The 26,437-nt window shown below is 48.7% G+C and overlaps 1 protein-coding gene across 1 annotated transcript; it reads left to right on the forward strand.

Annotated features, from left to right (window-relative positions):
- Positions 1-673: 673 nt before the first annotated feature.
- VDAC1 (voltage dependent anion channel 1) lies at positions 674-25,763 on the forward strand. The gene is made up of 9 exons (XM_080922867.1): positions 674-883; positions 12,883-12,952; positions 13,436-13,485; positions 14,598-14,750; positions 14,847-14,899; positions 19,992-20,219; positions 22,272-22,422; positions 23,896-23,953; positions 24,795-25,763. Exons 2-9 carry the CDS (start codon positions 12,886-12,888, stop codon positions 24,884-24,886), a joined length of 852 nt encoding a protein of 283 aa, XP_080778993.1. The 5' UTR covers positions 674-883; positions 12,883-12,885; the 3' UTR covers positions 24,887-25,763.
- The last annotated feature ends 674 nt before the right edge of the window (positions 25,764-26,437 follow it).

The following is a 26,437-nucleotide window of genomic DNA, read 5'->3' on the forward strand; positions in this document are numbered from 1 at the left end:
CTCAGCAGGGAAGGAGGCCGTGTGCGGATGAGACCAGGCTGGGAGAAAGTGATCGCCCGCTTTACACCGCAGGGAAGCAGACACCCAGAACCCGCGTGACCTCCTCACGCAGCGAGACTCCGCAGCCTCCCAAAACTCACTTTGTCTTTTCTAATTTCTCAAATGCTTGGGGAATGGCGGAAAGCGGCTTCGCCACCACGGAAAACTGCACGCAAATTTGCAGTGCGGAGCGGGCTCTCAGGAGAGTTTAATGTGCAATTCACTCGCTGACGCACGCGGGCGTGTCGCAGGCTCCGGAAACCTAGTGTAGCGAGGTTGGAGCGCAGAAGACAGTAAGCCGCTCTGTCCTGTGCAGCGCCACCTCCGGAGCTCAGTGTTCCCACTGGGCCTTGGAGTGACTCGCGGCCTCGAGGCTGCGCCGGAGCCACAAGACTCCGGCGACCCTATCCGCTGAGGTCCCCAGGCCACCGATCAGTGTGCCGGAAGCTCCCCTCCCCCTCTTCCCAAATCCTTCCAGCAGCCTGGAGGCTCCAACAGTGACCCGCGTGTCCCCGCGCACGCACACACCTCACGCACGTCAGACCCACGCCTCCCTATCGCCCCGTGCCAAAGTGCACGCAGGCTTTTACGCGCGGTCCCACATGATCACGGAGCCGCAGAGGGTGAGAGCGCTGCTCGCGGGTGGGAAGAAGACCCCGGGACTGGTCAGGGCGCTGTCTGGGGTGGAGCAGAGGGCGGAGCTTCGGGGCCCAGCGCGCAGAGCTGGGGCGTGTCCGCGCCGCCGCGATCTGCGCAGCCCCGCCCTCAGCGCGTTCGCTGCGCTCCCAACCTCGCCGCAACCCCCGCCGTAGCTGCCGCTGCTCCCGCCGTCACCGCCTCCGAGGTAGGCTCAGCGGAGAGGGCCCGGGCTATGCCTGAGTCCCCAGGGCCTCGGGCCGCGCTCTTGGGGAGTCTCCAGGGAGGCGATCGAGGGAGGATCGGGCGAGGGTGAGGGCCTAGGAGCTTGGCCGGGGGAAGGGTGATCCAGGGAGGATCATTGCGAGCCTGGAGGGGCAGCGGGCTTGTAGAGGAGGCCTGGAGGGCAGGCGCAGAGCCGATCTCCGGAGAGAGAGATCCTAGCTCGAGCATTTAGAGCACCTACATTTGGAAGCGAGGGGAGTTCAGAACTTGGCGAGGGGCCGAAGGGCAAGGGCGGCCGCGTGGAGGCCGGGTGGGCCGCGGGTCTAGGTGACCTTTCCCGGCGGCGCCCTCTGGCTCTAGATCCCGTCAGCGTGGATCTGGTAGAGACCCTCCCGCGACCCAATCCCTTCCCCGCCAGCTCCGAGGGCCCGTGCGGACCCAGGTTCCTTCGCCGAGAGGACGAGCTCCAGGCATGGCCATGCCCTAGATCCCCCGGCCCCTACACGCCCTAGCCGGCCCACGCCCGGAGTAGGTGGCGCCGGGTCCCTCCCGCGCATGCCAGTGCCTTCCCGGGCGGAACGGACTGCCCTTAGTGGACTTAGGCCTCAGGAACAGGGACCTGGGCCTGGACTGAAAGCGAGACCCCATAGGGAGCCATATGCCTGGCCTCCTTAGCCTTGGGGACGTATTCTGTGTTCCTTGTCGCCAAATACAACTGTGCATACTGGAAACCGTTTGCAGGGCCTGACATCAGATTGGAGGCCCGCAACTCTACATAGTTTGTCCAAGGTCACACTGGCAGGAAGATTTCAAACTTCAATCTTCTCATCTGCGAAATAGGAGCAATTATATACACTTCACTGAGTTTGGGGGAAGAATAAAATGATCCGATTAACACGATGCTTTGGGACATGCACAAGGACACCTTAGAAACCTTGACACTTGCCTAGGAGACCTAGGAGCTTTTGGGGAGGGCTGAACTCTCATCCTCCGCAGATTTTATTTTATTTTATTTTGTTGGTTCCACATGGTGTACTGGAAGGGATACAGTCGTGTAATTTTAATGCCGTTATTAAGATGTTTATAACACGGATTTGTGCAGCACCAGGTATCGAGTGACTGGAGGGTAATTCATGAAACACTCAGTTTATAGACTGACAGTGTCAGGCTGCCGGAAGAGTGTGGGCTTGGCTCAGGTCACTACCATCCACGGTTCTTCTCTCCTTGACCAGAGAGATGGGTGGGGGGCTTTACTCAGTCTTGTTCACTAGCCAGCCAGCCTGCTTTTCTCTGGACTGACAAAACTGTAGGGCCAAACTCAGGCTTGGGGTCTTCAGGGTCTTGGGTAGGACCACTTGGCACACACACAGTAGGTGGCTAAGAAAGGTCTGTGGGGGTGAATTCATTTTTAAAAAGGTCTATTTAATGTGTGCATGTTTGTGAGTTTATGTACATACACGGAGGTGTCCTCAGCCCAGACGAGGTGTTGGATCCCCTGAACTGGAATTACAGGCAGTTGTGAGCTGACCCCACATGGGTCTGGGAATTCAACCTGCGTCCTCTGCAAGGCAGAAAGCACTCTTAACCCCTGAGCCATCGTCCCCCCCCCCCTTTTTCATAACTACCCAGGCATGGTAGGTGCACATTAAATCATGGCATCTTAAACACCCATTAGGTGACATAGACAAACTTCTAGAAGTTACCCTGGCCTAGCAGTCACAGATATTACAAGAGCTATAATGATACATACTCACCTACAGCAGTAGTCATGAGGGATGAGAAGCAACTCCTTTAACATTAGACAACTTCCCAAGTCCTAGGGGAACTTGTCAGACGTGTTTCAGGGCTTGATATGGGAGAATGGCGTTCTGGCCAAGGCCTGTTGCTCCTTCCCTTTCTGACAGCGCTGTGGGTATAACAGCTTGAGTCGGGTGCCTAGCCCCAGTGGTAGGAGTGAGCACTCTCAGGCCATTTGTTTGATTTCTGATTTCTGGAATGAGGCTTTTAGTACAGGGGTTGTATATGCAGTCCTCACGCTGGACCGGAGGCAGATGTAGACTCTGGACTCTTGAGCTGGTACTGCTAAGGGCTGCCCCTCCCCACCATCATCCCTTTGCTCCCTGAGGCACTTTGCTCTTGATGAAAATTCCCACAGAATGACAGACACCTTCAGTGGTAGTGACTGAGGGAAACAGTGTGGCTGAGAACCGCCAAAGTCAGGGAGGTTACCCTCCAGGATGTCAGAAAGGATGTACTGTGTGTAGCCTTGCTCTTTCCCAGGTTCCTGTGGTTCACTAGGAAAGAATGACAGAGGCATGCTCAGCTGGGCCTGGGTCTCCATTCCACTGTTAGTCATAGCGTGTGAGCATTTTAGCTAGAGCTGAGCTAGAAAAAGCTCCAGAGGGCAGCCTAGGCTCTCAGTGCAGACCAACAAGAGCCACAGAGGTCGGCTCAGATGAAACAGCTTTCTCTAGTCTTAGTTTCTCTGGTGTAAAGTGCTGGGGGTTGTTTGGCTTCTGGTTTTTTGGAGGTTGGTAGCACCTGTGGAGGTCAGAGGGCAACTCTGGTCTTCCTGTCTCCACCCAGACCTTGGGATCCCGTGCGTCTGCAGTAGAAATGTGATTGTCATTGGTGTGTGTATACGTGATGCTTGGGCACCAGTTCTCTGCTAGCTTTGAGGAGCCCATAGGTGTGAGTGCCTCTGTAGAGCCGAAGTTACTGACTGGTTGTCAATGGAGAGAGAGGCATGTGTGCTATGCACTGGCTGTGGTGCACAGTGCTCAGGAATCATTTTTCCTGGGGTGAGATGGGAGGTGTTCTCCCAGAACCTGGCCAGATAGTATCCAGCTAAACAATACCTCTTTATGGGTGGGGAGGACTCTGGACCCTGCGGTTCAGGGTGAGCCTTTGAGACAAGATGCTCAGAAACCATTATCACAATAGTAAATATTCAAAAGGAGAGCCGGGTTAGATCCCTAGCCGCAAATATAGCAATGGAGACTGTCTGTTGGACCAGGCATGGGACTTAAGAGAATGCTGGCCCAGCATTGCAGGAAGCCCTGGGTTCTACCTTCAGCACTGCAGAAACTCAGTGTGATGGGGGCACACATTCAGAGGTGGAGGCAGGAGGATCAAGTTCAAGGTCATTCTCAGTGACATAGTGAGTCTCAAACTTCATTAGATCCTGTTTCAAAACAAAAACAAACTGGCTGAGGTGCCTACCTTTAATCCTGGCATTTGGGGGCGGGGTAGGGGGTTGGGGCAGAGGCAGACAGAGCTCTGAGTTTGAGGCCAGCCTGGTCTACAGAGTTTCAGGACAGCCAGGGCTACACAGAGAAACCCTGTCTCAAAAAAACAAAAACCAACCAACCAGACGAAGAAACCAAACCCATTATTTATCTGTCCGCTCTTCTCAGTCGATAAGTTGATCTGTCTGTCATCTGTCACCTACTTGTGTTTGTTTCACGCCTTCTGAGTGTACCAGCCACAGTATTAGGTGCTCTATGCTGAGGGGAAATGCGGTCAGAGAGCGTGACATGGGGTCTTTTACCTAGAAAGGGAATAGGACAGGGGTCCAGAGGTGCTTAGTTTCCAAGGCTGAGCACTTAAAGCACTGACTGTGTCAGTCCCCTGTGCCTGCCTTGGGAGCTCTCCTGTGGGGCCTGTGGCTGTGTTGGAGCCCTAGTGTGCCAGGCTGGACCCTAGACCATGGAGAGCTGGCTGTCAGCATAGCTTTCTCTCCACAGGTGGATGAGTGAGAAGGCAGGCCACCCCAAGTCAACCACAGTCTCCCCAGCCTTGTGGAAGGCTGTGCTGCCGCCGGTGGCCCAGCTTCCAGCGTGTTTTAAAATAGAAGCAGTGCCAGGCTGCCCCCCTGTGAGACTCTGTGGAGGGGGGAGGGGAAGGCAGCTGCTTTGGGAACTCAGCCTGCTTCCAGAGCAGAGGGCCAGCATCTGGAACCAGCGACTGTTCCCTGGGCTGCCTTTTGCTTGGAAAGAGAGTGCTGGTGTGTGTGTGTGTGTGTGTGTGTGTGTCTGTTTGGTTGGGGGAAGCTCTTGAACTGGGCCTGCTTTCTGCTGGGAGGTTAATTTCCACCCCCTCTGGTTCCTAGGGTTGGTGAAGTGGTTGATTTTGCTGTAATCTATGGCGACCTCTTCGTATTTTTTATGTATAAGCATTTCCCCTGCACATATGTATGCATATCATGTTCATGCAGTGCCCACAGGGTCCAAAGAGGGCATTCATCAGATCCCCTTGAGCTGGGCCTCGAGATCATTTGGAGCCCCTGTGTGGATGCCGGGAACCAAACCTGGCTCCTCTGCAAACGCAGCCAGTGCTTTTAACGGCTGAACCATCCCTCCATCCCCTCGATACCTCCCTTGTTTGCTGGTCCATTTTTCTGCTCTGGCAAACCACCCAGAACTGTTGGAGAAAGAGCAGAGCCTAAAGTTTTCCCATGATTGGGGGTGGGGGGTTTCTGGGATGGGGATGGTAGCATCTGGTTGCTTGGCTCCTGATATATACTGTCATACAGTTATTCCTACTGTGTAATAGGAAAGTCATGTGCGAGTATAGGGTACCTGTGGGTCTTTCTGCACCCAGGGGCTCTTCTACCAATTGATGGATGGCTCCTCCATCATCATCTAGAGTTACCCGGATGGTCTGAGAGATGTCATGGCAGGTAGCACCTGTTCTTTGGGAAGTTGTCTGGTTTCCCCTTTGATTTTGGAGATGGGGGTCTGAGCTCACTGGGGGGTGTTTCCATTGTTGAGACTCTTCTTCCTGGTTAGGAGTGAAACCCATAGGTGGGGCCTATGTTAGTTTGGGGTTCTGGTGGGTGCTTGGTGCAGAGTGAGCCTAGTGACTTTTGTAGACCATTGCTGTCTGCTCTTAGGCTGCTTGACAGCTGCCCTGGCAATTTTTATACACACCGAAGTTAAGGAGCTTTGCCCTGCTCTTTGCCTTCTGGGCAGAGTGGCCCAGATGTTAGTGGTTGCTTGGGAGTGGAATGTGCCCCTGTCAGCCTTGTCCAGTGACAGGGCTACTGTCTCAGTTTGAATCAGTTCTTAAAACCAGTATGGACACTGTCCAGATAGCTTTTCCTTCCTGTATCTTAAAATTCTAGTCTTATGTCAATCTGTGTTTTGTGTGCTTGTATGTATATATACCGAGTGTATGTCTGATGTCCTCAAAAGGGATTAGATCTCCTGGAACTGGAGTTGCAGATGGTTGTAAGCCACCACATAGGTGCTGGGAATTGAACCATGGTCCTCTGGAAAAGTAGCTGTTGATTTATTTAAACCAACTACCATCTCCCTAGTTCTTTCTCTTTAAAAACAACTTATTTTATGTGTATGTATATGTACTATATGTGTGCAGTGCCCGAGAAGCCTGAGGAGTACACTGCAGCTCCTGGAGCTAGTTTTACAGAAGTGGGTGCTGGAACCCCAACCACAGTCCCTCGAAGAGCCTCTGAGCCATCTCTCCAGCCCTCTAGCGTCTAGCCTGCAGTGACATGTTGGAACTTGCTGACTTCCAGTGTTTTCTGCTCTTAAATAATGAAGTAGAATAAAAAGTGAAAACCATATCTGAATTCCACATCTACCTTCCCCAAAACACATTCCTCCTTGAGGCAGCCATCCTGCCCAGATGGGGCCCCCTTCTCCTGTTCTCTCCCACACATTCACAAGTTCCTGACTGGATAAGGGACCCACTAATTATGTGGAATTAGAAATTTCCATGGCAGGCTATTTTCTTTTCTTCTTTAAAAAAAACTATTTATTTTTACTTTTTGAGGCAGTGTGTCTCACTGTGCAGCTCTGGCTGGCCTTGAACTCACAGAGATCTGCCTTCCTCTTGCCTCCTGAGAGCTGGGCTTTAAGACCTGCACCACAACACCCAGCTTGGCTTTGTCTTTTCATTCAGTGCTACATAGTGTTCTGTGTTCTATAGAACACTTATAATAAATTCACCAGTTATTGCTCTGAGATAGTCCTTATAGCCTAGGCTACTCACATTCCCTCTGTGTCCAACAATGACCTTGAACTTTTGATCCTCCTGCCTTTTTGTCTCAAGTGCTGGAATTACAGGCTTCCATACCCATCTCTCCTCATTGCTTTTGATGACTCTTTGGGTGTTCTTTAGTTTGTTGGTATCCTATTTCTTTTTCTTTTCTTTTTTTTTTCCTTTATCTTTTTTTGGTTACATCACTTTTCTAATGATGGACATGTTGGTCATGTCTAGGTTTATGTGACACAGGTGGTGGGGTAGAGAATATACTTCTGCAGTTTTGTTTTTGCTTGTTTGTTTCTTTTTTGTTTTTTTTGTGTGGGTGCCTAGAACACTTAGTGAGTGGGGTTCCTGGGAATAAGATTAATGCTGTTAATTGTCTATCAGTTGCCCTGGGAAAGAGTGGACTGCATTCACACGTTATCTCCTGGATCTCTGCATTAACATTTTGCCAGTCTTCAGGTTGTCTGTACAGCAGCTCTTGGAATAAAACCTATAGCTGGTTTTAAGGCCTAAACCACCCAGGACTATTCCCTCTGAGGGGTCCCTTGGCCTGGGCTCCCCTCTTTCCTAGTGTGGGGTTGCTGCTCCGGGTCTCCTGGTCTATTTTACTCTGCTTCCCGGCTGCCTTGCCAGGCAAGTGCCTCCTTCCTAGTTACATTGTAATTTACTTGTTCCTATTGTCAAGATACCAAGTGTCTACTTTCCTCTTGTTGTTACAATGATACTTTTTAAAACTGAGTTGGGCTCTGGCCTTAGTCCTGGTTCATCTAAAACTCCTCTCCTGGTGTCTCCCTCTTTGTCATGCAGCCTTTTTCTTCTCTCTCTTAAATTTTAACTATATGGATGTTTTTGCCTTCTGTGTGTACACTTGTGAGCCACCATGTTCGAGCTGGGACTTAACTGGATTCTAATGCAAGAACAGCAAGTGCTCCTCACCTCTGAGCCATCTCTCTAGCCCTTCCTCTCCACTGTTTTTTGAGACAAGAGTCTTACGAAGAGCATAGGCTGGCTTCAAACTCACTCTTAGCCAGCAATGATTTTGAACTTATGGTCCTCTTGCTTCTATCTCCTGAGGGCTGGGGTTATAGTCATGTGCTAGCAAGCCTGGTTTATGCAATGCAGGGGTAGTACTCAGGGCTCCGATCATGCTAAGCAAGCATTATACCAACTCATCCCACCCCTTAAGCTAGCTAGCCTGACCTCAGCCTCTGAAGCAGCTGCAGCAAAAAGCACAAAGCAAACCCAGCTCGCAGGGGTGCATTGGTAGGGCTGACGGAATAGCTCAGCAGTTACAGGTACTTGCTGCCAGGTCTGAAAACATGATTTCAGTTCCCAGAACCTATATGGTGAAAGGAGAGAACTAACTCCTGTAAGGTGGCCTCTGGCCCTCACAGGTGCACCACAGTACACACAGGTTCACTAAATGCATGTAATTAGAGATCTAAGGTGTGATACTCATTGCGTATTTATTCATGGATGCCCATTATGTGTCAGGCCTTGACTTCGTTCTAGACATTTGGGTAAACCTATGCTTGACAGGCTCTGAGGAGCTTTGAGTTCAGGGTGTGTCGTGGGAGGAGTGGCAGGTAGGAGCGCGGTGAGTGAGCAGCTGTCACTGCCATGGAGTTGATGAGTCAGGAAGATGTTGTCCTCCCCAGGCCCCAAGATGGAAGTTACGTAAGTGTGTTGTGTGAGCTGCTAGGTGATACACAATCCTTCCCCTCTGCTTCCAGTATGGCTGGGTATCCATTCCTTAGGCTGGAGTGGTGTTTGCACAATTTGTTCAAGGTCAGCCAGGGAAGGCTTGGGTTGGTAGGCTGGCAGACTGGGGGCGGGGGTTCCGGGAAGGGGGGGCGGGAAGCAGGTGCCAAATGAAGTCAGTATAGTGGGATAGAAACGAAGGGAGCCTCACAGAGTCTGACCTCTGCCCTGAGCTCAGAAGTCCCAATTCATGCCCTGGATAATAATCTCCTTAGAGCTGATGAGGTAGCCGGTGTTTGCTGTGGGTAGTGGTTTTTTTTTTTTTTCTTTTTTGACAGGTGGCTTTCCATGTTGGGTTTGGGGATTAGTGTCAACAGACTGCATTTGGGGAACACTAAATAGTGAATGCTCTGGCTTTTCCTCAAGGTGGGATCTGGTCTGGATGCATGCAGGCTGGGATCCTGGGGACCGTGTTTTCTGTGAGGTCAGGGAAGAGTAGCCGGAAAAGACCTGGCTTCTGATAGGCCGGAGTCGGCAGAGCGCTTGCCAGCATGCGCAGTGCTAGTCCCAGTACCACATACATCCGAGATGCTTGTACTCCAGCACTCTCAGATGGAGGCAGGGAGACTAGAAGTTTAAGGCCATTCCTGTCTGGGTAGTGAGTTGGAGGCCATCTTGGGCTACATAAGACCTTGTCTCAAAAAGAAAATAAAGGCATGTGTGTGGACACACTATCAAGGTAGCTCAGGGGCTAAGAGCACTGTTGTTTTTAACATTGGACCTGAGTTTTGTTCCCATGACCACCTTTAACTCCAGTGCCAAGGGATCTGGTGCCTCCTTCTGGTTTTTGCAGGCACCTGTACACACATAAGGCACACGCGCGTGCGCGCGCACACACACACAATGAAATCTTAAATATTGGTTAGAGTGTGTGTATGGGTGCTTTAGCGACCTTGGATGATGAAGACGGGCCTGCTCCCTCTCTGTCCGTGCCTCTAGGGAGGGACAGCTCTGTAGATGGTTCTTTTTGCTTGCTTTGTTTTCATCTCTCTCTCTCTCTCTCTCTCTCTCTCTCTCTCTCTCTCTCTCTCTCTCTGTGTGTGTGTGTGTGTGTGCCATGTGCAGTGGGTCCCCTAGAACTGGAGTTACAGACAGTTGTGAACCATCATGTGGGTGCTGGGAATTGACCCCTGGTCCTCTGCAAGAGCAATAAGTCCTCAGCCAAGGAGCCATCTCTTCTGTTTTTGTACTTTCATGGATGGCTCTTAATCCAGACAGATGAAGAATGTTCTGGGCTCTCTGCCAAGATGGTCTGCAGGTCTGCAGGGCTGTGCTATCTTTCAGCCCAGGATTGCTTGGTGTTGACTTTTCTTAGGGGAAGGGCTAGGCCCATCTGGCCTGAGGTGTGTGCTGTTTTTTCCAGGCCAGAGTGTGAAGTCTCCTGCCTGCTCCTGGGGTCCATGTGCCTGTGTGGTTAATGTGGAAGAAAGGGGCCGGTGGGAAGGGGAGAGTCCCCAACTCTGGAAGAGAGGATGGGGCAGTGTTGGTGTTTGTGTCCAGTTTGTTGATGGGCGAGAGATAAGAGCAGCAGCACCAGAAAGGAGCGAGCAGTCTCTGAGAATGTGAACTATAGCCTGGACCGCAGGTTCCACAAACAAGGAAGCCCATGGTTGTTCCTTCTGTAGTGGTTATTGGGTTTGGCTGGAGGCTGTCTTTAATTAATTATTGGTGGATTGATTGATTGATTGATTATGTGGCGGTCACAAGGTAACTTTTGGGAGTTGGTTGTCCCCTTCATGCAGGTTCCAGGTGTAGCAGCAGTCACCTTTACCTGCTGAATTACCTTGCCAGTCCTGCTGTGAGCTCTCTTTGATTCAGGCTTTGGTCAGTTGCTATTGTTTGTTCCCCGAAATTTTCTCCAGTGGGCACCACTTGCCAGGAATATGCTACGGTATATTCGTGAATGGGTACATGTGCCATGTTGGATGGCGTCTGTGCAGACTTTGGTAATTTAGGTATACAGTGTTTTTTGCTTGTTGGTTGGTTGGTTTTTCCCTTCACTCCTGAGGCAGGGTTTCTCCGTGTAACAGACCTGGCTGTCCTAGGATTCACTCTGTAGACCAGGCTGGCCTCAAACTCAGAGATCCGCCTGTCTCTGCCTCCTGAGAGCTGGGTCAAAGGTGTGCAGTATTTTAAAATGAAGGGACCCAGATGAGGATGTAGCTCCATTGGCAGAGTGCCTGCCAGGGTACTTGACCCCAGAAATGCAGAAACTAGGTATGGTGATGTCATCCCAGCAGTTGGGGATAGAGGATGAGAAAATCAATGTCGTTCTTGGCTACATGTAAGTCATCCTGGACTACATGAGATCCTGTTCCAGGGAGAGAGGAAAAAGTGGAACCACTCTTCTGGTTAGCAACTTTATGGTTCTGGGATGGGACTTTGTCACTCATGGCTTCTTCTCTTCAGGACAGAAGTCACAGTGTCTGCTGTCCCAGAGCAGGGTTTTAATTCTTTCTATACAGCTTGTCAACATAAAACCTTCCAGGAATATAATGTCACCCTTACAGCCACTGTGACATTCAATCAATATTCGTTTGCTAACTTCATTATATGTAACAACCAAGTCCTGCTCTGGGCTCCTGGGTACCTGCATGCGTGCGCACTGACCCACAGACAGGTAAATAGAAAGATGATGGTACTTCTGATGGAACCTGGAGCCTGGTGTTGGCTAAGCAGGTGTGCTGCCCTGCACTCTGTCTGGATTCCTCAGATAGCATTGGTTTTTTAAATTTTTCTTTTATGTGCGTTGGTGTTTTGCCTGCATGTGTGAGGGGGTAGATTCCCCAGGACTGCAATTGCAGACAGCTGTGAGCTGTCCTGTGTGGGTGCTGAGACTTGAACTCAGCTCCTCTAGAATAACAGTCAACGCTGTTAACCACGGAGCCATCTCCCCAGCCCCGCCCCTCCCCCCCCATAGTATTTTGATAGTTGCTTTTTAAGATAAAGGTCTACTGGAGCTGGATGAGTATTTGCTGCGCTAACAGATGACCCAGGATCCACGTGGAGGTTCACAGCCATAAGTAACTCCAACTCTGAAGAATCTGACTTCCCTCCTCAGGCACCAGGCATGATTGTACTTCACATACATGTGTGAACGTGGTTCACATACTTACACTGGGAAACACCTAAGGTGAAGAAGAAGGGGCTGGAGAGACGGCTTGGTGGTCAAAAGTACTGCGGCGAGTTTGATTCCCAGCACCCACATGGTGGCTTGAGGCTGTCTGTTACCCCAGTTCCGGGGGATCCAACACACTCAAACAGACATCATGCAAGCAAAATGCCAATGCACATAAAATAAAAATAAATCATCTGGTGGTGGCACAAGCCTTTAACCCCAGCTCTTGGGAGGCAGGTGGATCTCTGTGAGTTAAGGCCAGCTACAGAGCAAGTTCCAGGACAGCCAGGGCTACACAAAGAAACCTTGTCTAAAAAACAAACAAACAAAAAACCCCAATACTTAAAATGAATTGTTTTTCATGTATGTGTGCACACGCACACACAAGCACCCACATGGGCAGATGTATGTAGAAGTCAGAGGACAACTTGCTCCGGGAGCTCTAACGTGTTCCCAGGGACTGAACTCTGGTAGCCAGGCTTGGTAACAAGTGGCTAAAGAGCCACTGAGCCATCTTGCTGGGCCTAGATTTGCTTCTATTGTAGCATGTTGTTGGACTTCCTTCATGTGAGGGAATACTTAACTAGCTGGTCACGCCGTAAGAGTTTCGGGAAGTTGGTTTGCAGTGGCACTCTGCTACTTGTTGAGGGAGTGAAATCAGAGCCACGTGCACGATTCGTCGATCGCCATGGGAAACTCGGATTTATCCTTGAGCACTCACTGTCTGGGCAGCTGGCATTTTGTAATTTTTGGCAAGAGTTCTGCGGTTCAGTATAGTGGCTGGCTCCTGGGAATATGTCTTTGATGGTTCATTCACTCATCAAATATTGACCGACTCTCCTTGCGCTATGGCTTAGGCCTGGTGCTGCTACACAATCAAAAGCTTTTACTAAGTGTCCCCATCTCTGGCCTCTGAGGAAGGGTAAGACAGCTCAGAGCACACCCACACCTGGTGGGGAAAGATGTCTAGGACTTTTAGAGCTGAGTGGTTTTTATTGGTTGTTTAATTATATCAAATAGATTTTATTGGTGGTAAACTAATTTCCATAATTACCGAGGCGTTCATTCTTTCTCTGCTTTTGTCGTGGCAGAACATGGCTGTGCCTCCCACATATGCCGATCTTGGCAAGTCCGCCAGGGATGTCTTCACCAAGGGCTACGGTGAGTGTCCAAGGAGTCGGGAGCCATGGAAGGCCTTTCACCTACTAAGGGAGTTGGCATCTTTGTGACACTTGAGGTGGTCAGTTCCCAGCTGACAACTTATATGTCCCCGTCAAAAGGATGAGAGTCCTGCAGCTGTGCGCCACCCAGTGGTGAGGCTCAGGCATCACAAGACAAATGGCAAATCTAGTCCCTCCCAGGCAGGCTCTAGTGTCTGCGTGAACACAGGTCAGACCTGTGTTAGTAATGTCAGCCACTGTTGCCCTGGCTTTCTTTAAGCATTTCCAGATAGCCAGGAGTAAGGCAGTGGTGTCCTAGCTTTGAGTTATTATATGGTTGGTTTTCTTTTGTTGTTGTTTTATTTTATTTTTGTGCTCAGGGTCAAACCTTGAGCTTGCTAGCAATCATTCTGCCGCTAAGATGCACCCCTAACTCCTCTGGCTTAATTAGTTAACCTGATTTTGGCTGTTTTTCTTTCTTTAGGCTTTGGCTTAATAAAACTTGATTTGAAAACGAAGTCCGAGAATGGATTGGTAAGTCACTCCACTTGCAAGGGACGTTATATTCATCCCTGACCAGTAGGGGCGCTGTGGCTCGGTTGGCACCAGTTGCTTGCTTGGATTTGTGTCTGTTGGTGCTTGTCGTCAAAACTCTGTGTGATGGGTGGTCTGGGACTGCAGTAGCTTTTAATGCACTGTGGACGTGTGCTCTCCTGCTGATCTGAGTCTAACCTGATCCGTCTTGATGCTTCTCCAAGTCACAGACATTCTCCTGCCTTGGCCTCCCATGAGCCTGGGTTATCAGCTCTGACCTAGGTTGTTTTCTTTCTTTATTGAAAGACTTAATTTATTTGTGTGTGTGTGTGTGTGTGTGTGTGTATGCCTGTGCCTGTAGGAGTTTGTATACACCACATGCATGCAGGAACCCAGGGAGGCCAAAGGAGGGCTTCAGATTTCCTGGGACTGGACCTGCTTTTATAGGCCATTGTGAACTGCACAGTGGGTGCTGGGACTCGAACCCAGGTCCTCTACAAGAGCAGTGAGTGCTCTTAATTGCTGAGTCATCTCTTCAGCTCTGCCGTCCTGTTTTTATCATTTATTTATTTATTTATTTATCTTTGGTTTTTTTTGAGACTTTATTTTTCTACATGTCCCTGGCTGCCCTAGAACTCACTCTGTAGACCAGGCTGGCCTCGAACTCACAGAGATCCACCTGCCTCTGCCCGAGTAGCTGAGATTAAAGGTGTGTGGCTGCACCTTTGCTTGTAATGTTTCATTATTCTTCAGTAGACATTGATGTTCTTAGATATAGATACAGGTATCTGTGGCAGTTGTTGGAGGGAAGGGTGTGTTGCTCTGTCAGCAATAGCTCCCTCTGTCTGAGGCTGGAGGCAACTTGGATGCTTGGTGGTTTCCTCTCCAGACTTTAGGGCCCCGGGGGAGAGAGGAAGCTGTCTTCCAACAAGGAACTTTCCAGAAGGTTCCTTCGGTAGCGGGCTCTTTTACTCCTTTGTATTTTCAGTATGTGATTGAACTGTAGAAATAGTTCTGCCTGGACGTATCGGGGACTCTCTGTTGCTTAAGGGTCTTGGCCCAGGGCAGACTGGACTGTAGGTCAAGATCTCTCTCTCTCTCTCTCCTTTAAGGAATTCACCAGCTCAGGTTCTGCCAACACGGAAACCACCAAAGTGAACGGGAGTCTGGAAACCAAGTACAGATGGACTGAGTACGGGCTGACATTCACGGAGAAGTGGAACACAGACAACACCCTGGGCACTGAGATCACTGTGGAGGACCAGGTAAGGGCTCCCTGCCTGCCACAAGTCCTGGCTCCTCCCACTGAAACCTCCTGGGTCCTGCCTTTGGCTAACTTGTGACCTCTCTCTTATATGCAGCTTGCTCGTGGGCTGAAGCTGACCTTTGATTCATCTTTCTCGCCTAACACTGGGTAAGGTTGTCACCCGAGAGGACATTCTGGGTTTTTATGGACCCTGGGCATCTACTGCAGCAAAAGATTTTGGTGTTTGGGGTAGCCTCTTAGCTGAGAGACTGGGGGGTAGGGGAATTGTGGGGTCAGGGCTAGCCAGGGCTATGTAATGAGATTCCACTCAAAGAACAAACCCCACAGGGTAGCAACAGTAATAAGGCTGCCTTGGTCCAAATGCTATAATTCTGGTCTGTCGTGGTGTTCTGTTTGTGACACATAAACCTATTTGTTAAGGGGCTCTGCTGTAGTAAGCATTCTTAATTTGGGAGATGTATTTCTTCAGCAAGTGGTTTTGTGTGTTCCTGTGCTCATTTGGAAATTGAGGGTGTCTGGGATGCTATTAGCCCCAAGGAACTTCCCTTTTCCTTTCGACACAGGGTCTCCTGTAGCTCAGGATGGCTTTGAACTCATTTTGTAGGCAAGGATGATATTGAACTTCTGACCCTCCTGCTTCTATCTCTCAAGTTCTGGGGTCATGGGTATGTGCTCCCATACCCAGTTATGGGGTGCTAAGGCTGGAAGCCAGGGCTTATGCAGTCTATTGGTAATGAATTCTGTATCTACACTGAGCCGTGTCTCCAGGGCTAAGAATTGTTCTTGATGGTGGAAGACTCAGACCAGTGTTCTGCAGGCCACGGGCTTTCTGTCCCAGTTGATCTGTTTTATACAAGGCCGCTGGTAGATGAAAGTGGCCAAGGCTGAAGGGCAGAGATGGCATTTGGAATCAGGGGCTGACTGGTCATTGTTGCCAGCCTATGTTGTAGGTTTCAGGGGCTCTGTTTTCTGAGACCCTGAGATCCTGAGACTTTAACCACAGGTGGCTACTGGGGCTGCCAGGTCCTTTGGCTTAGAAGCAGTTTAGGCTTGTTGATAATTGACAGATCAGAGGGCAGACATCGAGCTGGTCTGCCTCCCCTCCTGAGTGCTCTACAGGACTAGAAGGAACTCTTTTCTAGAATATTCTATACTCTTGTGATTTTTGTTCTTAGAATGGCAGGTCACCTAAATCATCAGGGGAAAGTTGTTTTGCCCACTGATGATTGAGTCCAGGTTTTTACTAAATTTTAAGCCTTAAGTTTTTGGCTTGGTAGGTTTTTTTTTTTTTTTTTTTTTTGTTTTGTTTTGTTTGTTCATTTTTTTGAGACAGGGTTTCTCTGTGTAAAGCCCTGGCTGTCCTGGACTTGCTTTGTAGGCCAGGCTGGTCTCGAACTCGGAGATCTGCCTCCCTAGTACTGGTGTTAAAGGAGTGTGCCACCATTCCCAGCCTTTGGCAGGTTTTAGCTTGCAAGTACATGTATAAAGTTTACCCTCTTCATCTTTTACACCCATGGTTTAGCGGCACGTGTTCTTATCTTTTGCCTGTGTGTGCCTCTCCAGTACTGGGATTAAAGGTGTAAGCTACCACGTGGGTACTAGAACTGAACCTTGGTTTTCTGCAAGAGCAGTGAGTGCTCTCAACCGTTGAGTCATTTCTCCAGCCTCATCTGTTTGACCTTTCCTTTTGAAATAGTTTTTACAATTTTTATATAGAAAATTGTGATCCAAGCAATATGGAGAGCTCCCCTCTACTTCTCCCCTGCCTCCGCCTGCTGTTGAAGTTTTAAATCTGCCATCACATTCTAACACAGTACATAATATATAATATACAGCTATTCACTACATAATAATATTTCTTTTTTAAAAAAAGATTTATTTATTTAATGTGTGTGAGTACACTGTAGCTGTCTTGAGACACACCAGAAGAGGGCATCAGACCCCATTACAGATGGTTGTGAGCCACCATGTGGTTGCTGGGAATTGAACTCAGGACCTCTGGAAGAGCAGTCAGTGCTCTTAACCACTGAGCCATCTCTCCAGCCCCATAATAATATTTCAATCAAGCACATATAGGACTCTGGCTCCTTAAGATTATTACAGAGCTGAAGAATTCCTGTTGCGTATTGCCATCAAAGCAAACACCGCCCACTGTGTTATCTCCCTATAAATGTCCAGCAGGTATAATTATGCTCGTGTAACGGTGTTTGGGCTGAGTGTGTGCCTGGCTTGTGTGCTTACTCGCTGTGTTCTAGCCATTAGAGCGTGTTTCTTCTGATAACGTATTCACCATGAGCCCATGTGCTGTGTTCCATTGCCTGCCTTGCACCTCTGTCTCTTGGGTACATGAGGAGGTCATGGCTGAGTGGTTAAACATGGCCATCCAGGTTTCCGTAAGTGTACCCCGTGATGTTTGCTTAATGACCAAATGACCCAACGATGCAATTTTCAGAATGTGTCCCTGTCATTAAGCAATTGTGACAAAGATCCATGCCAGCAAGTGGACACTGGTACTATATTATTAACTGATGCCCTGTTGATATCATCTTTCTGGCCCAGGACCTAGCTCTGCATCCTTTGATGCATCAAGTTTACAGGTCTCCTTGTGGCCTCTCCCTGGGACACTCCATCTTTCTCTGCCTTTCCTGACCTGGACATTTTTAAAGAATTGCTGAGAGCTCTTTGCAGAGTGTCCTTCTTCTTGGATTGGCCTGATAGTTCCTCCTGAGTGCGTTCAGATTGTGTAATCTTGGCAGCTAAAGAAGCGGCACCTCACTGTATCCACGCTGTCTGGAAGATCGGTGTTGTGTCTTGGCCTGTGATCCTGTGGCTACGGTGGCATCTGCTGGGTCTCTACCATAAAGCTGTTAGTGTCCGCTTTGTACTCAGTACCGTGTTATGGTGAGAGATACTGAGGCTGCAGATATTCTCTCCACACTGTGGGTTACGTGGAAACATCCTTTGATGCCTGCCTGTGTTGTTATTGGTACATGTTCCCTTCCTTCCTTCTTCTCTTGTTTCTTGAGACAGGGTTTCTCTGTGTAGCCCTGGATATCCTAGAACTCTATCTATAGACCAGGCTGGCCTCGAACTCAGCGATCCTCTTGGCTCTGCCTCCCAAGTGCTGGGATTAAAGCTGTGAGCCACCCCGCAGCCATCGTTCCTTCCTTCCTTCTACTATAGCGAAGGGCAGTCCTACTCCTCACTCCAGCTTCAGTTTATATTTTGATGCATTATCCTTGTATTTTGTTTGTTTATGTGTTCTGTCTACATGTATGTGTGTAACATTTGCCTGGTGCCTATGGAGTCCCTGGAACTGGAGTTACAGATGTGTGAGCCACCATGTGGGTCCTGAGAATAGAACTCATGTTCTCCACAAGAGCAGCTGATGCTCTTAACCACCGAACCATCTCTCCATCCCTTTATTACCTGAAAAAATATGTATACACATATGTATATGCACACAAGCAGTTTGTTCTGTGTGTGCATGTGTGTGTGTGCATGCATGTGTGTGTGTGTGCATGTGTATCACAGTGTGCATACGAACATCATCGGACAACTCAGCAGGTTTGGTTTTCTCCTCTTTTCATGCTAGTCCTAGGGATTTGCTTGGATCATTAGGGATTGGCTGCAAGCATCTCTACCTGCTGAGCCATCTTGCCATCCCCTGATCATTTTTGACTCATGTATAGACTCATGGACATTTATTCTGTGAGTTATATTCAGTTGCATCATTTACACTGTGGCTCATGCTGTGACAGTTGGCTCTCCTTCAAGCTGACATGTGTGGGCTTTTGGGGGCACTCCTCTCACTGTCTTTGAGCCTATCTGTTTCTTGTTTTGGAGTCTTCCCTAGGCCTGCTGTCAGCCATTTTTCCTAGGAGCCTTAGCACCTTATGCTGGATATGTTTAAAGGGTAGTGCTGTAGGCCCGAGGTGTGTTAGGTAGATGTACTTTGATGACTCTGGCTCATTGGAAATTAACTCTGGCTTTCTGATGCTCTGGTGATACCCTGAGAGCGCAACTGGACAGGACTGCAGACTTGGCAGATTAGCACCCACTGTGGTTGCCTTCCACAGATAAGGCCCGCCTGCTAACCATTAATCTGTGTTATGTGTCTCTTGAGTGTTTGTCAAATTAGCACCACTCCTTCAGTATCTAAAACAAATCCCAGTGACATCTGAGAAAGGAAAATCTCCATAGCTGTGCTCAGGGAAGATCCCAGGAGGAATCTGAGTCATTGCCTCTCCTCTGTCCCTTTTCTTGGGATGCTTGGACCCTTAGCCTCAATCCCATGAGACACTGAGGAGTCACTGTGCAAACTGGTGTGGGTGGTACCCACCATTAGTCAGAGGCTCTGCCACAGGCATCACACCTTGTGGTTAATGGCAGCTTTTCATTGGTTTTGTCTTTTGAGAGAGGGTCTCATGTAATCCAGTCTGGCCTTGCGTTTTTACGAGGCTGGCCTTGAACTCCTGGTCCTCCAGCCTCCATGGCCAGGTGTGTACTACTCGTGCTTGAGACAGGGTCTGATTATGTAGCCCAGGTTGGCCTCTTACCTCTTACCTCCTTGGGAGTTAGTTCCCTCCCTTCATCGTGTGGGTTCAGGCAATGGAACTCAGGTTCAGGTTGTTAGGCTTGGAGCCATATTACTGACCCTAAACTAAGTAAGTTTAGTCTATTGCCAGTGCTGGTCCTAGCAATGCTCACGTTGTTCCATCTCTGAAGGCTCTGGGTGGAAACCTTATTTAGCAATTAGATCTGTTTGCTCAGTAATTCCTGCTAATCTCTGATAGCTTAAAGAGTCGCGTCAGGCTTACTTTGCATGTTTGCTGCCCTGGATCTGTAACTGACCGGTTCCCAAGAAACAGCAGGGCCTCTGGGGGAGGGGATGCGTTCAGAGCCCATGGTCTGGATATGCAGATGAACCCTTATTGTCTGGTTTCTGTGGTCTAAACTGAGAAAGCGGTTGGCGAGTGGGGAAGTCATTCTTTTGCAAGCATCTGATGCAGTTCTGATTTTACAGAGCGTTGATGTAGCCTTTGGCAGGCAGGATTTGAGTTCAGGAGTTGTGTCTTGTTTGTGGCTTAGCAGGTGTTTAGGGACAACAGGCCACTGATCTCACTTCTATTCCCTAGCTCCTACACAAACTAGGATCAGACAAAACGTTTACAGCTCTTGAATGATCATATCAAGATGAGTTAGCTTGGCTTTAATGCATTCTTCCTTTTCCTTTTAGGAAAAAAAATGCTAAAATCAAGACAGGGTACAAGAGGGAGCACATCAACCTGGGCTGTGACGTGGACTTTGACATCGCTGGGCCCTCCATCCGGGGCGCTCTGGTGCTTGGCTATGAGGGCTGGCTGGCTGGCTATCAGATGAATTTTGAGACCTCGAAGTCCCGAGTGACCCAGAGCAACTTCGCAGTTGGTTACAAGACGGACGAATTCCAGCTTCATACTAATGTGTAAGTGTATGGGGGTTGTTTTAGTTACTTTTCCTATTGCTGGGGCAGAATGCCATGACCAAGGCAACCTATAAAAGGAAGCGTTTAATTAGACTTACCGCTTTAGTGCGGTACGGTCTACTGTGGCAGTAGGGACAGCTGAGAGCTTACATCCTGATCCACGACCACAAGGCAGTCAGACAGAGGGAACAGTGGGGGTGGCAGGAGTGTTTGAAACCTCCTCCAGCAAGGCCACACCTCCTAATCCTTCCCAAGCAGTGTGACCAACTGAGGACCAAGTAGTATTCAAGTGCAGGCCAATCCCATTCACAATGCTGCAGGGTGTGTGTGTGTGTGTGTGTGTGTGTGTGTGTGTGTGTGTGTGTGTGTGGGCTTTTCCTTCTCTCCTAAGTTTGGTTTTCAGTCCTGTGGGTCAGTGAGCCACATGACCTGCTGGCATTCTTGTTTCATATCCCATGGAGGGTAGTCAGGCAGCCATAGTTTTCTCTTTATTAACACGGTCAACAGCTTGCGGATTGCGGGGCGGAGGGTGCTGGGCGGAGAGGCGGCCTGTTAGGTTGGGGAGAGTCTGTCCATGGACTTGGAGGTTGAAGGACATTGATGACTTGAGGTAAACAATTCCATCATAAAAATAATCTTATCCAGGGCTGGAGGAGAGCTCAGCTGGTAAAAACACTTGTGGAGAGAATAACCAGTTTGGGTCCCAGTACCCTTATTGTGCACAGCTCACAGTGGCCTGAGACTCCAGCTCCAGGGGATCCAATGCTCTCTTCTGGATGCTGGAGTGGACTCCCCTCAACCTCCCTCCATATATATATATATATACATTTTAAAATTTATATGAGTACACTGTAGCTGTCTTCAGACACACCAGAAGAGGGCATCAGATCCCATTACAAATGGTTGTGAGCCACCATGTGGTTGCTGGGAATTGAACTCGGAACCTCTGGAAGAGCAGTCAGTGCTCTTAACCGCCGAGCCATCTCCCCAGCCCTGAAACATTTTTTTTAAAAGTAATTTTATTTGGGTTAATTCCATGAAGTACTAATCTTTTAGTACTACTAGAGGGCACTAAATAAATAGTTTCTTAAACTCAGACCAGTACTAGTATTGGTCTAAACAAATAATATTTCCATTAATGACAATTAAATACATGTATTTGTGTGTGTGTGTGTGTGTGTGTGTGTGTGTGTGTGTGTGTGTGTGTGTGTCTGTCTGTGAAATCCTATGATTCAATGTATGTGTGGAGGTTATATAACATCTCACAGGGAGTCTGTTCTTGTCCTCATCCAAACCACAGGACCTGCCTTTCAAGAACTGTAGCATAGAACTTTCTTGACTGTTCTGACCGTGCCTCTTCTCCTTGGCTTTCCCCTTACCATTTTTGACACAACCATTTACAAAAGCGAAGACACAAACAGTAGATAGCAGAAAGCTCTGTAGGATTTTAATTTTCTAGTTTCTGCTTTCATTTGGGGAAAAAAAAAACCAAAACGATTTAATTTTATTCGTGTGTGTGTGTGTGTGTGTGTGTGTGTGTGTGTGTGTGTCTGTCTGTCTGTCTGTCTGTGTGTCACATGTGTGCAGGTATTCATGTTGGACAGAAGAGGGCGCTAGATGCTCTAGAGCTGGGTTATGGGCAGTTGTGAGCTGCCTGATGTGGGTGCTGGGAACTGAATTCAGCTCCCTTGGAAAAGTAGCGAGTACTCTTAATCACTGAACCTTTCTCCAGCTTTAACTACCTCCATTTTTAAAGGGCATTTAGAAGCTATCTTGAGCTTCTGTGTTGCTCTGGTAGTAGTCTGGGATGCCTTAGAGAGTTCTCATAATGGGTAAGATGTTTTGTCTTCTGAAGCTTGGAGACTCTAGTGTCTGTCCTGTTCCCATAGGGCTTCCTGTATTTTAGCACTTGTTTTGTGAAATTTGATCTCAGTACCCTGGCTTGATTTGGTCCATTGCTGGCAACCTTGCTCTCTTGTTTGTGCTGGCGACTCTACCTGGGTTTCATCACCTCCCCAACAGCTGGACATCTGTTGCTACGCTTCCTTGCAGGAACGACGGGACAGAGTTTGGTGGCTCCATTTACCAGAAGGTGAACAAGAAGTTGGAGACTGCTGTCAATCTCGCCTGGACCGCAGGAAACAGTAACACTCGCTTTGGAATAGCAGCCAAGTACCAGGTCGACCCTGATGCCTGCTTTTCGGTGGGTACCAGAGATTCACCCATCTCATGTGATTGGGAGAGAGAATTCTGTGCTTCTTCTTAGATGTTCTCTCACTGGGCAAAGACAATTCTTGGCTTTAGTTGAGATACTTAAGACAGATACTTTTTAAAAAGAAGGCCCACTATATGGCCCTAGGTGGTCTGGAACTTACTCCATAGATCTCACAGAGGTCTGCCCGTCTGTGCCTTACCAGCGCTGGGATTAAAGGTATGCACCACGACTGGCCTCCATGGCTTTTGTTTTTGTTTTTTGTTTGTTATTTTTTGGAGATAGCGTTTCTCTGTGTAGCCCTGGGTGTCTTAGAACTCACTCTGTAGATCAGGATGGCCTCAAGCTCAGAGATCCGCCTGCCTCTGCCTCTCAAGTGTTGAGATTAATAGCATGCCATCCCGCTTGACACCTGCATAGTTTTTATATCTTCAGAATTTTTATACTGGAGGAGCCGAACACTTATGGAGGTTGTTTGAGCAACTTCCTTAATGGCACATGGCAACTGTGTGCTGGGACCCGGCTGTAAGTGGAGCGCTCGGCTGGTGAGCCTCTCTGATCTGTCTGTCCCATCGTGCAAACCGTAAGGAGGGGTTCCCTTAAGCGTTTTGTTTTCCCCTCCTTTCATTTGGTTTTGAGTCCTTACAGTCCACATTAAGACATAATGGTCAGGATGATGTATTCCAGCGGGAGAGCCCTGGCCCAGCTTGTGCAAGAGCCTGGGCTTCAGCAAAGTTGCTGGGAAAAACCCAAAAAAAACAGAAACAAGCCCGGATGTTGCTCAGTTGGTAGAGTGCTTGCTTAACATACAGCAAGCCTGTGCTTTGTCCCCAGAGCTGCAGAAACAGCAGGCAGAATGATCAGAAGGCCATTCTTGGCTATGACGTAGCGGGAGTTCAAAGGCAACTTTGGGCTATATAGTGAGATCACATCTCTAAAAAAGACAAACCAGGTGACATCTTGTCTTGCTCACCCTATGGCACCCATCAGCGGCCCAGAATGGCAAGGGTTTTGTGGTGAGCCCAGTCGAACTGGTTTCTGTTATCACACTGTAGGTGGCCACCTTTTTGAGGTGGCGTGAGGAAGTGTCATGTTGCAGAATGTTTCTGCTGGTTGGTGTAACTCACAGAGAGTCTATTTTAAGTCTCCTGATCCAGGGATAACTGGACTTGGCTACCTCAACACGAGGCATGCATGTAAAACCGGAGGACAAGGGCTCTCCTTGTTGGGATGTTGGGAGCATAAAGGAATAGTTAGGAGGGACTTCTCCTTGCTCTGTCCTTGGAAGTTCACAGAAGCAGGAAAGCACACGTGCCTGCATGTGACGCATCTCACTGAGTTTTACGAGATGGCCATGAGCAGATATGAACATGGTTCTGATACCTGGGATTTGCCTAAGATGTGGGACAGTTTTCATGGGTGAGGGACACTGTCTTCAACTGGACTTTTTTTTCCCCCTTTCAGGCCAAAGTGAACAACTCCAGCCTGATTGGCTTAGGGTACACTCAGACCCTAAAACCAGGTACGTGTTAGCCATGTGCAAAGCAATTTCCACTACCGCTGAGGGACATTACAGATGAGTATATATATAAACTTTTATAGTTAAATGTTTATAAAGGGAGTTGTGAAGCCATTGTAGGAAGAAATAGGGAGTCCGAGAAATGGAGAGAGCAGAAGGAAACCGGCAGGGCTAACTCACATGGTATCCCTGGTTGCTTTCTCTTTTCCTTTTCCCAGTGTGTGGTAAATGATAGTTACTTCCTGGCTGTAGTCAAAGTTTGCCTGTCAATCATCCTCAGATAGGTACAGGGATGGCGGTAGCGGGCCCTCTGTGCAGAGGTATTCCAGCCTCTCACTTTTGAACCCTCAAGGCTGATTATGTGACACGAGAATCAGGTTCCTTCTGGGAAAACCAGCCTGTTCGTTCTAAATTTACAAGTCCAGGAAGAGAAGTTTATTGTTTGTGTGCATGGGTATGAAGTTCAATGTAAGACTCGGGCTGTTACAAGACAGGGTTTCCCCAGAAGGCAGTGTTGCTCCAGCATCTTATCAAGTGTTGGCAGCAGTGGTTGGCACACTCATTGCAATGGGGCTGGGGGAGGCAGGAAGGAAAGGGGATTCGGACGTGTGTTTCAGCAGTATCCCTGCTCTGCGTACCAGTGATTGCCGTTGCCCTGAGAGCAGCAGGTCGGGTTCTATTATAGAATACAGCTTAAAGGCCCACCTTGCTTGGCCACTTCTGACTGCATGTGGAACAGATTCCGACTGATGCTAACCTCTCTTTCCTTTTTCTTTTTCTTTGCCCCTCCCTTCTTCCAACTGTCACCCCCTCCCTCCTAACCTTCCGGCTCAACCCTCTACAGGTATCAAACTGACGCTGTCGGCCCTGCTGGACGGCAAGAACGTCAATGCGGGCGGCCACAAGCTTGGTTTAGGACTGGAGTTTCAAGCATAAATGAATATCGTACAATCGTTAATTCTAAACTATTTTGCGGCATAGCTACCTTCAGAATTTAGTGTACCTTTTAATGTTATATGTTGGGGATGCGAGAGCTGATAAAGACCATGTTAGACCTCCAGGCAAAGGAGGGCTCGGCTTTAAGGTGTTTACTATTTCAGATGTACTGCAGAGCCCCATTCCAGGAAGGGTCCTTTTAGCTGTAGGCATGGGTGGGGGAGGAGCCCTTTAGAGATGCCAGGCTGCAAGTGGAAGTTGGGAACGTGTGGACCCTTTGTAAACCTGAATCCAGCCCCCAGATGAAATTGTGACTTCCCGAGCATCGAACCCTGGTGTCCCCATCCTATCTGCTCGGAAGCATGTGCACACCTAAGTGAAAGGGACGTTTCTAGACAGATCGTCACACCCTGTCCCCTCATGCCCTGTTCCCATCCTAGCCCACCACTTACCTGTTTTACACCAAAAGTAGTCTTTAGGGCGTGGTTAGCTATTTCTTTTGTGCCATTTTAGGGTGAAGAGGTTGGGCCTGATGGAGCCAGTCATTCAGGACTTAATTCTTCCTTGTGTTGTGGTGTGGTTTTCTTTCTTCTATTTTTTTTTTTTTTTTTTAGTTCCTTTTTTTTTTTTTTTTTGCCATTGCACCAGAGAATAAACTAGCTCTGGGGTTCCCCGGCCCTGAGCTGCGTGGGTGGTGATCACACCCGGACAACACTAGGGATCTCAGCTGACTCCTCCTGTAGCCTCACCACTATTTTTTAGCAGTTTAATGGGTACATTGTAGAGTCTTCCATTTTGTGTGGAATTAGCTCCTCCCCTTCAAATGCTGTAATTAACATCACTTAAAATAAAACTTGAATAAAATACTGAAACCTCATCCTCTTGTTGCCTTTGTTAAAACTACGAATGGTCAGGGCATTGGTTTGGGTTTGTGCTTTGCTCCTTTGTGTTCACCGGACTTTTGTTCGTGGTGTCTGTCTGATAAATCACCACTAACCTGATGGCAGAATCGGGGGTTGATGGTGCTTCTGGTTCCTGTAGCCCTGCAGCCACTCACACTTCTGTAACTCTGCATCTGGGGTATCTGACTCCCTCTCCTGGTCTCCTTAGGTACCCACACACGTGACACACACACAAAGACAGATCTTTAAATAAAGAAGCATTACTGTGGATGTGGTGCACCTCCCAGTGCCTTGAAGATAAGCACCAGGATATAGTGGGTGAGGTCTGTTAGGAGGAAAATTGGGGGGCTCCAGAGGGCCTAGCCTTGGTTGAGGCACTGTTGGCATTGATGGCTGTTGGGTGAGAGTCTGGAAGGCTGTTGGACCTGAACAGAACTGCAGTCAGTCACAGGCAGTCTGATGAGGGTACTGAGAACTGAACCAGGGTCCTCAGCAAGAGCATCAAGCATTGTTGAACCACCAACTCTTCCTAAAATAAAAACTTTAAGAAATTATATATTATATATAAATAAAGATATGTAAAAGGTCACTATTATCACCGACGTAGAAGGGTATCTGGCTTTGCTCAGGTTTGAATAAGAGTGCCCCC

Source organism: Micromys minutus (genome assembly GCF_963924665.1).
Source record: "Micromys minutus genome assembly, chromosome: 10".
Classification (NCBI taxonomy): domain Eukaryota; kingdom Metazoa; phylum Chordata; class Mammalia; order Rodentia; family Muridae; genus Micromys; species Micromys minutus.